Source organism: Peromyscus leucopus, unplaced genomic scaffold (genome assembly GCF_004664715.2).
Source record: "Peromyscus leucopus breed LL Stock unplaced genomic scaffold, UCI_PerLeu_2.1 scaffold_544, whole genome shotgun sequence".
Taxonomy (NCBI): domain Eukaryota; kingdom Metazoa; phylum Chordata; class Mammalia; order Rodentia; family Cricetidae; genus Peromyscus; species Peromyscus leucopus.
Window position 1 is genome coordinate 24,269 of NW_023505447.1, and position 12,209 is coordinate 36,477.

General features: G+C 44.6%; 1 protein-coding gene across 1 annotated transcript; it reads right to left on the reverse strand.

Moving 5' to 3' along the window:
- Nucleotides 1-396: 396 nt before the first annotated feature.
- Nucleotides 397-5,936, reverse strand: LOC114701921 (leukocyte immunoglobulin-like receptor subfamily B member 3). The gene is made up of 7 exons (XM_028882123.2): nt 5,840-5,936; nt 5,625-5,660; nt 5,159-5,443; nt 4,733-5,038; nt 3,491-3,775; nt 3,057-3,365; nt 397-885 (listed from the first exon to the last, which is right to left on the reverse strand). Exons 1-7 carry the CDS (start codon nt 5,871-5,873, stop codon nt 749-751), a joined length of 1,392 nt encoding a protein of 463 aa, XP_028737956.2. The 5' UTR covers nt 5,874-5,936; the 3' UTR covers nt 397-748.
- Between the last annotated feature and the right edge of the window lie 6,273 nt (nt 5,937-12,209).

Below are 12,209 nucleotides of genomic sequence, written 5' to 3' on the forward strand. Positions count from 1 at the left end.
AAATGCAATGAAAAACACACCAATTTCATTCAAGACTCACCACCCTCACACCTGTGATACTACTTTGCTGTTGTGAAGGTTTCTTTGATGGGGTTATTTACAGTGGTTAGCAATTGCTACAAATCAGAAATTTGTGTTAAGAAAACACTGTCAAAGTCCTGCCCACACTGTCTTGTGGGACAGTCCATATTCCATCAGTGTGGTAACATTGGCTTTATATTTCAAGAGAAACTCCATGAAGAACATGTGTTGAAGACTGAAAGGATGGAGGGTCACAAGAGAGTTTTGAGACATCATAGGCAGAGTGACTTTGAATTCTGGGCTCTGACTTTCCTTGTCTTTTTTGTTATTGAGGTACATTCTTTATTTCTAATTCAATAGAGAGACACACATCTGCCACAGAGAATATGACAATTTATTAAAATGACACATGGGAGTGGGAGAAAAAAATGTACAGAAATGAGGAGCTAAGCCAGGCAGATGGGACAGGATATTCCCTCACTATATAGATCAATAAAGGAGTTGGTTCAGTCAGCAAACACCCACAGTAGGTGGAGGGATGTAAACTCATTGCTGAGGAAGGATCTCATCACACCCAAGGTTACTCTGCACCAAAACACATTTGCTCCATGGACATTCTCTCACCAGTTCCTCAGTGTAAGAACTGGATTTTCTTACAGAATTCTTGGGATTGTCACATTTATTTCCCAGACTCTGGAACCTTGAGGTATACTTCTTTCTTCTCTGATTACTTCTCAGCTGCACGTTGGGCCCGCTTCTGGCTGCCCCAAGCCTCAAAGACCAGAATCCCAAGGACTATGAGGATCATGACAGCAAACCCCATCCTGATGAGATTCTCCACTGTGTGATCCTGGATCTCTGAGTCTGTGGTTGTGGACAAAGAAGTTACAGAGGTTACTGATGATCAAAATTTCCTCAAGATAACTATATGTTCCCAAGATAACTAAATGTCCACCCAGGTCCCCTGCCTTACTGTGACAAAACCTGGAGCCTCTGTTTCCAGTGTTATGACTTTAAATTCTCTTTGTTCAACTGTGTTGGGTTTAGGCATGTTCTGGGATGCACTGAAAATCTCAACTGATTCTGAGAACAGAAGAAGAGAAATAGAATGTGTGCATGCTTAAGAGAGCTGGGTGTTTCTTCTGCATTCTACTTTCTCATTTATTGTAAATACCAATAATTCTTATCCTAAAAGCTCATGAAGTCTTGAATGAATCTTTTCACTGTTATAGCTGGGCTCCCTCTCTTATTCTTTTAAAAATACATTTATTTATTTGTTTGTTTGTTTATGTTACATCCCAGCTGCAGTTCCCACCACTCTTCCCAGTCACTCCTCCCAATCCCTCTGTTCTCACCCTTGAATCCACTCCTCCATTTCTGTTTAGGAAAGGGCAGGTCTCCCATGATCATCAACAACATATGATGTATAGTTGAGGTAAGACTGAGAACTTCCCCATGTATTAAGGTGGGGTAAAGTACCAAGTATTAGGAGTAGGGTCCCCAAAGCTGGTAAAAGATTCAGAGACAGTCTCTGTTCCCACTAGGAGTTCTTATTAGATTCTTCAGGACCACTGTGAAAACCCCTGAAAACAGTAAATTCAGAGTAGAAAAAATTGACAAGACATTCCAGGCACTGACCCCTGAGTCATGACACTGAGCAGCCACAGGGCCATTCTGAATGTGGTATCTCTGTTTAGCTCAGAAGAGGTTGTGTGGACAACATTCTCAGTTTGGGATGATTTCCTAAATGATTTTTTTTCTGAGTGTTTGTTCTCTTGTCCCACATAGACCTCCCATCTCTCCTGTGATCTGAGACTTTCCCTGATCTGTTCTGAGTACCAGGGACTAACTAGGGCTGGTCAAGGAGAAAAGAACTTACAGTGTCTCAGAAATGAGATATAGTTCCTGCTAAGACTGAGAACATGTGTCTTGTTCATAAACTTTCCCTGATGTTCCTTCCCACATCAGACCAAGAAACTTCTCTATGTCCAGTTCAGGTAGGAGCTCATCCTTCTGATGTAGATTGTCCTACATCTCTTTCCTTTCATATATCATGTGGGAAAAAATGGTGTGGAGCAGAGTCATGCAGAGTGTTTGCAGTCCTGGCTCTCAAAATAAGATGTGAAGTGTGTGTGTGTGTGTGTGTGTGTGTGTGTGTGTGTGTGTGTGTGTGTTTTGTTGTATGTGTGTGTGTGTGTGTGAAACAGGGAAGAATATATTGTACATCTCTGGGCTTTCACATAATATTTCCCCAAAGGCATGGCTAGCCCACACTAAGTATAAATGCCAAGACTGACATTGTAACCCTTACTTGTCTCCTCTTTACAAACAGTAGTTACCGAGACAAACAGGACAGCTATAGTGTGAGGAGAGAGTGGTGCAGCTCTTCCATCACTCTAGGAGACTCACGGGTCCATGGTGGATTGTCCCCTGAGGTCCTGTCCCTAAACCTTCTCTTGTTCAGATGAGCACACCAATGGCAGGGAGAAGACATTCTTAGCTGTCACCCCTCAAAACTAGGCTGAACCCATACATTCTCAGTTCCTCAATTTCACCCTGAATAGAAATGTTGTAGACTCCACAAAGCAATAGATTTTGACTGGGACTGCTGGATTTTATTTTGCTTAATGTGATTATTGTTATGTTCAGGTTCTTATGACAAATTCTATTTGGTAGGGTTGAGCTATGGATGTGGATCTGTTTTGAACAGAAAAAAAGTATAGCAGGATTTGTACTTACTCCACCAAGGCTGCCTCCTACCATAGATACACCATGGGTCATAGATACACTGAGAGCAAGGGTCTGAGAATACTGATAAATGGAGGGTGATGAGCAGAGGTTGTCAGCTGGGGACTGGTTTCTGCCTAGTATCTTATGTCTGTCTGTGGACTCCCTAAGATGCTCTTTTAGACTACCAGAAACCATTCTGTGTTGCATAAGCAGGGATTGTAGTGAGCATTCCTAGAATGGGACTGATCAATGGCAAAGGGTTTAGGGTGTGAAAAAAAGATTGGTCAATGATGGCGCTGACCCACCTGAGGTGTATATTTCCAGGGGCTCACTGGGTACTGACCACCAGTGTGGAGTTTGGTTGTAGTAACCATAACATCTGAATGTCCCTCTGTGGTCTGGTGTTACATGATCTATAGAGAACAAGGCTTGGTACTGCATAATACTGTGTATATACTGTGAGTTCTGAGAGCTGAGTAACTTCTGATCTTCCTTGGTGAGAATGAGTTTATTATATTCATCCTGGGAGACACACTTGAGAGTCATGTTTCCTCCTGAGGTCACCACAGGGCTGGGCAGGGCTGTCAGGCTGGGTTTATTGTAGTAGTAGATTCCTAGGAGAGAAGGAGGCAGCCTGTTCCATGGACTCACACAGCCATAGTGTTCTCCAGGACTAGGCTGTGGGAGGGCAATATTCTTGAGAGCAGAGCCTGGGCTGAGACCCTGACTGTCCCCTCACCTGTCACCACAATTTCCAGGGTGTCACTGCGCTCTGACCAGCCAGCTGAGCTGTAACAGTAACAGCGATATTGTCCCCCATGTTGCTGTGTCACAGAAGGGATGGAGAACTTGGCCTTGTTCTCAGGCTTCTCTGGGGTCTGTGTGCCCCAGGGTTTTTGGCTTCCCTCTTTATGCAGAACACATATTTCTGCATCCAGGGTCCCCTGACACCAGATGGTCACAGCACTCCCGGAAGAGACCATAGAGCTTGGCTCAGCCTTGATGGTGGGTTTGTGGAGGGTCCCTGCAAGGAAGTAGGAGAGAAGTAGGTGAGTTTGTCTGAAAGTGGCCAGAGAAATTCACACTAGCAGATGGCACATTTTCCTTTTTAATTTCTTCTTCTCTCATACAATACATCCTGACAGAAACTTCCCAACATCCCCTCTCCCCCAGATTCACTGCTTGTTTGTGTCCCTTCAGAAAAGAGCAGGCCTCCCAGAGATGTTACCTGAACATGACATAATAACACGCAGTAACACTAGGCACACACCATCGTGTTAAGGCTGCACAAGGCAACCCAGTAGGAGGAAAAAGATCTCACAGTGCAGGTGATAGTGTCAGAGACTTCCCTAGTCCTATTGTTATGAACACAAAACCCCAAGCTAGTGAGGCAGTGGTGGCGCATGCCTTCATTCCCAGCACTTAGAAGGCAGAGCAGGCAGATCTCTGTGAGTGAAGGCCAGCCTGGTCTACAGAATAAGTTCCAGAACAGACAGGCTACATAGTGAGACTCTAAAAAACCAAACCAAACAAACAAACAAAACACCCAAGGTAATGACCACAGCGTGTGTTGAGAGAGCCTAGGGCAGACCCGTGCAGGCTCCATGGTTGCTGTTCCAGTCTCTGTGAGCCCTCATGATCCCTGCTTAGTTGATTGTGTGGTCCATGTTCTCCTGATGTCCTGAGTGCTCTGGCTCCTGCAACCCTTCCTCCTCTCTTCTGTGGGGTTCCCCGAGCTGTTGTGGATGGTACATGAGCTGATCCAGAGTAACAGAAGGCCCATAAGGATTCATCTCTGTCCTGGACCTCCTGGGCTTTGCTGTCACTGTCTGCCTTGGATTCTGTATCTTGTGTCCCACTCTCTACCATGCTCTGTGTCAATGGGCTCAGGAGCCCTGGCTCCTCACACACACCACACACCAAGACTCTCTGAGCACCTGTATCATTTCAGCATCATTCTAGGAAAGGCTGGGTTCCTCACCTGAGACCAGGAGCTCCAGGGGGTCACTAGGTTCTGACCACACCTGTGGACTGTTCTTGTTGAAGCTGTAACATCTGAATGTCCACCTTTGGCTGGAGGTCACAGGGCCCACAGAGAACAGGGCCTGGTACTCTCTAGTATGGGAGTTATATTGTGAGTCCAGTGTCCAGGAGAGCTTCTGAGGTCCTTCCTTCATCAGAACAAACCTGTGATATGACTGCCCTGAGACACACTGGACGGTTACATTCCCTCCTTCAGTCACCACAGGGCTCGGCTGGGCTGACAGGCTGGGTTTACTGTAGACTCCTAGAATTGAAGAATGAATCAGTCATTATCCTCCATGGCTGTGAGGTGGAGATAGCCATGTGAATAGACACACTTTTTGACAGTCAGTCTTGAGGCTGGGGACCCTGTGTGTCCTCTCACCTGTCACCACTAGCTCCAGGGAGTCACTGTACTCTGACCATCCATCATGGGTCTGATATTGACAGCGATATCGCCCTGCATGGCGGTGATCTATTTCTGCGATTGAGAATTCAGTCTTGGTCTTGGGATTCTGTGGAATCTCTATGTGCCTTAAATATTTGTGTCCATCTTTGTAGAGACTGTACTCTTTGACTCCTGTGGTCCCCTCACACAAGAAGGTCACTGTAGTCTGTGCAGAGACCACAAAGTCTGGTTGTACCATGAGGATAGGCTTAGGGAGAGCACCTGCAAGGAAATGAGCAGCTGGTACCCAGGACAGTCATCCTCAGATTGCAGCCCACAAACCTGACCCTCCAACCATTCCCAGGGGCAGCAAACATGCATTATTTTCCATCCTCACTGCCCAGGCATGGCTCCAAGATTTGATGAGAAGTGAAGGTCAAGACATCTGCAGACACTCACTCACCTTCCAGCACTGGGATTCTGAGGCCCAGAATCAGTCCTATAAGAGAGTTCCTTTTAAGCAGTTAATTCCTGAAGCCTAAACAGTCCCCCTCCCCCCCCCCCCCCGCCATCTGCAGAATCTCCTGAGACCCTGGGGTTTCCTGATGGACCAGTGCTGGGCTGTGTGGCATTGTTATTCCTAGACTACAGTATCTGTTCCCCATCTCCACATCTCACCCATATAGATCAGGGCTGTGAAGGTGAAGGTCATGGCATCTCCTCCTGGAGGCTGCAACTGTGCTTATGGGCAGAGCTACAGAGACTGTCTGGAGGGACAGGAGACACAGGGTGTGGTCTCTGGAGGCTGGCACTCCCATGACATGGTTGTACTGGAGCAGTCCCACAGGAAGGGGAAGTGCCCTCCTCAGGCACCAGGCGCTGACTTCCCCAAGGCTGTGTCTTGGTCTGGTAGTAGACTCTGCAATCAATTCTTTGATGGATGACATTTCCATAATCCCATCAGTGTCTGTCTCATCTATCCTCATCATTGCAGGATCAGGTGATATCAGACATGTATGAATATTACACATAAGAAATATAAACTCACATGTGGGTTTGCTTGATTCCTTTTCACATTTTTTATGTGAAATACTTCTTCATATTCAAAATGTTTGCAGGTTTCTGTGAAGGGTCTCGCTGTGTACATCTGCATGCAATGAAATTTATAACCCTCTTTCTCATAGTCTCAAGTGCTAGGTTACAAATGTGCACCACTATTTCTGAACATTTGTTCTTTTTTGATGTGTACACTTACTATTACAACTTTAAATTACACTTATTTATTTACACTTGTATCTTTAAATTACATCTATTTAATAATAAACAAGTACACCTGTTGTCTTCATTATGTGTGTACATTCACAGGTGCTAAGCACACTCATAGAGGTCAGAGGACACCTACAGAAGGCAGATTTGTCCTTGCATGATGTGGGTCAGAGTCAGGGCTGAAGCGTGGCAGCAGCACTCATACACTGGTCCATGTCACTAGCCCAATGTTAGCATCATCACTTTCCTTAGTCCTTCTGTTTCAGGCAAAAAATATTCATCGAGTCCTGGGCGTCCTGGGCCAAACAAGGTTTCAGCATTATTTGACTTTCTTGGAGGGCAGGTTGTTGGTGTGGCCACACTTCTTTTTCAGGCAGTTGACCACACAGGGGTGCCGATGTGTGCAGCACTTCTGGGCAGCAGTGCATGGACATGTCACAGTTGTGTTTCTGGAGAGACTAGCAAAGGGATGGCTTCTTGATGCTACCACACAGGCACAGCACCAGTTGGTGTGTTGGACTCTTTGTGGACCTTGCTGTTGGCCAGGGTGCAGCCACCCTCTATCTGCCGGCAGCAAATACCTGCCACTTCTGGTGGGGTGGCATGTCTTCCTTGTCGTGGATCTCAGCCTTTTCATTTTCAATGGAGTCACTCACTGGGCTGGCCCTGGAGGGTGATGGTCTTGTTCTTCAGGACCTTGCCAAAGACCTGTATGTTGGTGTCTGCATGGACACCTAGTTGAAGAGAAAGTGAGCTCAGTAAAAATATTTTATTTCCTTTTATTTTTGGTGCTAGGGATTGATGGCAGGGCCTCCACTTTATTCTGTAATTTTCAATTTCTGATTTACTTAATTTTTTTCATCTGCTATCTTTCTCTTATGCTTATGAGTTTAATTATTTTTGTTGTTAATTTCAGACAGGTTTTCTTTGGATCTCTGGATGTCGTGGAGCTGGTTATGTAAAGCAGAAATGGGCTGGAACTCATAGAAATCCTCCTGCCTCTGTTTCCCAAGTGTTTGGATTAAAGGTGTGGGCCACCAAACCTGGCCATGGGCCTAATATTTTAATTGTTTGAAAATGTCATATCAGCATGTAGTGTGTTTTGATGGAATCCACCCTCCCACCCTATCCTCTTCTCCCTCACCCTCTCTTGCTGGTTCCTTACTCACTGACCTGATTTTCTTCTTGATTCTTTCTGTGACCTGCTAGTTGTTGAAAATACATTGCCTTTTCTTACATACCTAACATTCTGTTCTCTTCCTCCAATGCAGCTCAATTTGTGCTTCCCATAGTCTTGGGCATACACCAGTAATGAAAACTGACTCTCCCTCTTTCAATAGGCATGAAATACCAATAGCTCTTCATCTCTGGGTGAGACTTTGTGCCCATCTCCCATCCCTGTACTGGATTTATTCTGCATTGAGCTTAGATGGGGCTTGTAGATGTCATCATAACCACTGTAGCTCAGATCTTCGACTGCTCTGCAGTGTCCATGAAAGAGATTATTGTCATCATCCATCGTCTGGGTCTTAAAAATTTTCAGCCTCTATGATCAAAAATACCAATGACAGTCAATGTTGGAGAGGATGTGGAGCAAAGGGAACACTCCTCCACTGTTGGTGGGAATGTAAACTTGTACAACCACTGTGGAAATCAGTATGGCGGTTTCTCAGAAAATTAGTAATCGAATTACCTCAAGACCCAGCCATCCCACTCTTGGGCATATACCCAAGGAATGCTGATTCATACCATAAAGATACATGCTCAGCTATGTTCATAGCAGCACTATTTGTAATAGCCAGAACCTGGAAACAACCTAGATGCCCATCAACGGAAGAATGGATGAAAAAAATGTGGTACATATACACAATGGAGTACTACTCAGCAGAGAAAAACAATGAAAGCATGAAATTTGCAGGCAAATGGATGGAACTAGAAAAAAATCATCCTGAGTGAGGTAACCCAAACCAAGAAAGACAGTCATGGTATGTACTCACTCATAAGTGGATTCTAGATATAAAATAAAGAACAATCAGACCACAACCCATAGAACCATGGAGGCTATATATATAGCATGGAGGTCCCTAGGATGACTGTGGCTTATAATAAATTTCGGTTTTACAAAAAAAAGCTCTTTCTCAAAAACCTGCATGATTAATAAAGTAATGATGGCTAGTTTTCCCCCACATGATAGCATACAGTTACCTCACTCTGGTACTCAGCTTGTAAGATTTTCAAAACAACCTAGATGCCCCTCAACTGAAGAATGGATAAAGAAAATGTGGTACATATACACAATGGAGTACTACCCAGCAGAGAAAAACAATAACACATGAGGTTTGTAGGCAAATGGATGGAACTAGAAAATATCATCCTGAGTGAGGTAACCCAGACTCAGAGAGACAAACATGGTATGTACTCACTCATATGTGGCTACAAGATTTAAAGCAAAGGATAACCAGACTGCAACTCACAACTCCAGGGAGGCTAGCTAGTAAGGAGGACCCTAGGAAAGACACAGGGATCACCCAGCAATGGAGAAATGGATGAGATCTACAGGAGCAAACTGTGTGTGTGTGTGGGTGTGGGGGGGTAATGGAGGGCAAGGGTCAGGGGGAAAGAGAGCTTAGGGGAGTGGGAGGTTCAAGCTGAATCAGGAACCGAGTGGGAGAACAAGGAAAGAGATACCATGATAAATGAAGACACCATGGGAATAGGGAGAAGCAGAGTGCTAGGGAGGTTCCCAGGAATCCACAAAGATACCTCCACTATAGACTACTGGCAATGGTCGAGAGGGTACCTGAGCTGACCTACTATGGTGACTGGATGGCTGAATACCCTGACTGTCATGATAGAACCCTCATCCAGAGACAGAAGCAGATGCCGAGATCCACAGCCAGCTCCCAGGCAGAGCTCCAGGAGTCCAATGGATGAGAGAGAAGAGGGATTGTATGAGCAAGAGATATCGAGACCATGATTGGAAAAAGCACCGAGACAACTAGCCAAACTAGTGGAAACACATGAACTGTGGACCAATAGCTGAGGAGCCCCCATGGTACTGGACTAGGTCCTCTGGATAAGTGAGACAGTTGTTTAGCTTGAACTGTTTAGGGAGCCCCCAGGCAATGGGACTCCATGAGCTGGCTTTTTGGAACCTAGTGCCTATGGTGAGACACTTTGCTCAGCCTTGGTGCAGCGAAGAGGGGCTTGGACCTGCCTCAACTGAATGTACCAGGCTCTGCTGACTCCCCAGGGGAGACCTTGCCTTGGAGGAGGGGATGGGGGATGGATTCGGGGGGGAAGGCTGAGGGACAGGAGGAGGGAGGACAGGGGAATCTGAGGTTGATATGTAATATGAATAGAAGATCTCTTATTAAAAAAATTAAAAAACATTTTCAGCCTCGTCTTCAGTGATGACCCCATGCTAGGACTGTGTCACATGGGGAAACTTCTCTGACTTAGCATCACTTCAAAGGATGGTCCAGGACACACACAATTGTTTGTCACATGGAGAATGGTATAAAAGTCACTGAGTATTTTCCTTTTTTGTTGCAGAGCCTGAAAGACATGCATAATTTCCCCTTCGTATCAATGTCATTGTGAATAATTACCATCTTGTAATTCTGTCTGTGTATGTCCTTTACTAAATCAGAAAAATGCTCAGTGGGTAGAGTCCTTGTGTGAAATTCTTAGATGTCTAGGCTTTGATTCACAGTACTGCATAAATCTGATGTTGTGGCTCAAGTCTTTGACTTCATCATTCAGGAGGCAGAGCTAAGAGTATTGGGAGTTTAAGGAAACTCTTACTATGCAATGAGTTTGGGTCAGCCTGGGCTATATCAGGCCCTGGAAAGAAAAAGTCCCCTAGAGTATGTGGTGAATATGATCAAATACATTTTACGCATGTAATTGTCTTCAAAGAAATAATGAAAATATGTTTACTATAACGCTCCCACATTGTGATATGTCCCATATATTTTGTTACATCCATTTCTAAGGGGATATCTCTATCCCAGTCCTGTGTCTTTTGCACCTTTGTGAGTTGTCATGTCCAGCATTTTACATGGATATAGCATCTCTTTCCTATTGATTTATTTTTATTCATTTATTTTCAGAATTCTTATAACCTTGGGCATATATGGGTTCATATACAAATATTCCCTATATTTTCAATTATGACCATCTTTCATTTTCATTTTCAAATCCTTTTTTTAATTAAGAAATTTTTTATTCATTTTACATACCAACCACAGATGCCCCTCTCATCCCTCCTCCTTCTTTGCCCTAGTCCCCCCCCCCCACCTCCCATAGTGAGTAGGCAACCCTGGTACATTTAATTGAGGCAGGATGAAGTCCCTCCCCACTGAATCAAGGCTGTGCAAGGGGTCCCACCATAGGTAATGGGCTCCAGAAACCCAGCTCACGCACCAGGGATAGATCCTGTTCCCACTGCCAGGGGCCTCTTAAACAGACCAAACTACACAACTGTTTCACTTATGCAGAGGGCCGAGTCCAGTCTTATGCAGGCTCCACAGCTGTTGGTCTTACGTTCATGAGGTCCCACTAGCTTGGTTCGGTTGTCTCTGTAGGTTTCTCTATCATGGTCTCGATTTCATGGGCAGCTGTTTTTCCTGTCCTGAATAAGTGACCGGGCATTCCATTTGAACCAGAGTTGTAGCAAGTGCTGTGAACTCTTTCACACCTACCTCCCCACAGGCATTATTGTCATTGAGAATAGCTGCTGCCCTCTCCTGGTCATGTAGCAGGAGTTCCTTTAGAGCATTGCAGCTGGGTTGTATTTAGGAGTCTTAGCAACTAGGCTTTGTTCTGCCTTTTGTGATTGTTATCGTTAGTGCTGGATATCCTCTACTTGAAGTATGTAAATCTTATTTGAGTTCTTCCTGAAAGATTCACACCTATGTACAACTAGGTTGTAGGAGGACTCAGAAAATTGAGAGGTCTGGTATGGGGAAATTGACTTACTAAGTGCTGCAAGTAATAGGAAAATGTAATAGAATTCAGCTACTATCACCAAAGCTACTACTTGGAAAAGTCAAGGACTTCTCCAAAGGTCAAGCCTTGGCTTAAGAAGACTTGGTCATATTTTAGCATATATACATATATGCTGGGTCCTACAGTGATTTTCTTGTAAATGCTGTGCATGCTACCAAGAACTCCCAACAGTGTACTTATCTAAAATACCCTACCAAGCATCCAAGGCCAAATGAAACAACACCTGTCTCCTAGGTCAGGCAGATAGCTTTATTTCTTGTGCAATTTACGGTGAGACCCTCCTTTCTTACAGTTTTACTAAACAGATTCCTAATTTCTTACCTAACCACTTCTAGGAATGTAGATCATGCACATAAATTCCCGTCTTGACTAACCTATCATTAGCACCCATTTGGGTTGTAGCACCCATTTGGTTTGTAAAAGAAAGCCTGAGGGCCACTGCCTGAGGAAATTTCTTACCTGCCTTTATGACCCCATATAAATTCAAGCCTGGTGACCTTGCTGTGCCAGAGGATTGCTATGGCTTGGGTTTATAACTGAGCACTTCAGAGACTGAGAGGAACTGAAGTGTAAGGAGAATGAAGAGAGGATACTGGAGATTTGGACTGGAGAGGATTTTTGACTAGAGAACTGAGGACAAGATGGAAGATGAGGAAGAGCCAGGCGGGAAAGTACTACTTGGATAACAACAAGATGAGAAGTACCTAGATGAGATAGAACTAAGATAAGACAATTAAGATAGAACTTAGAGGGAACAGTAGATAAATAC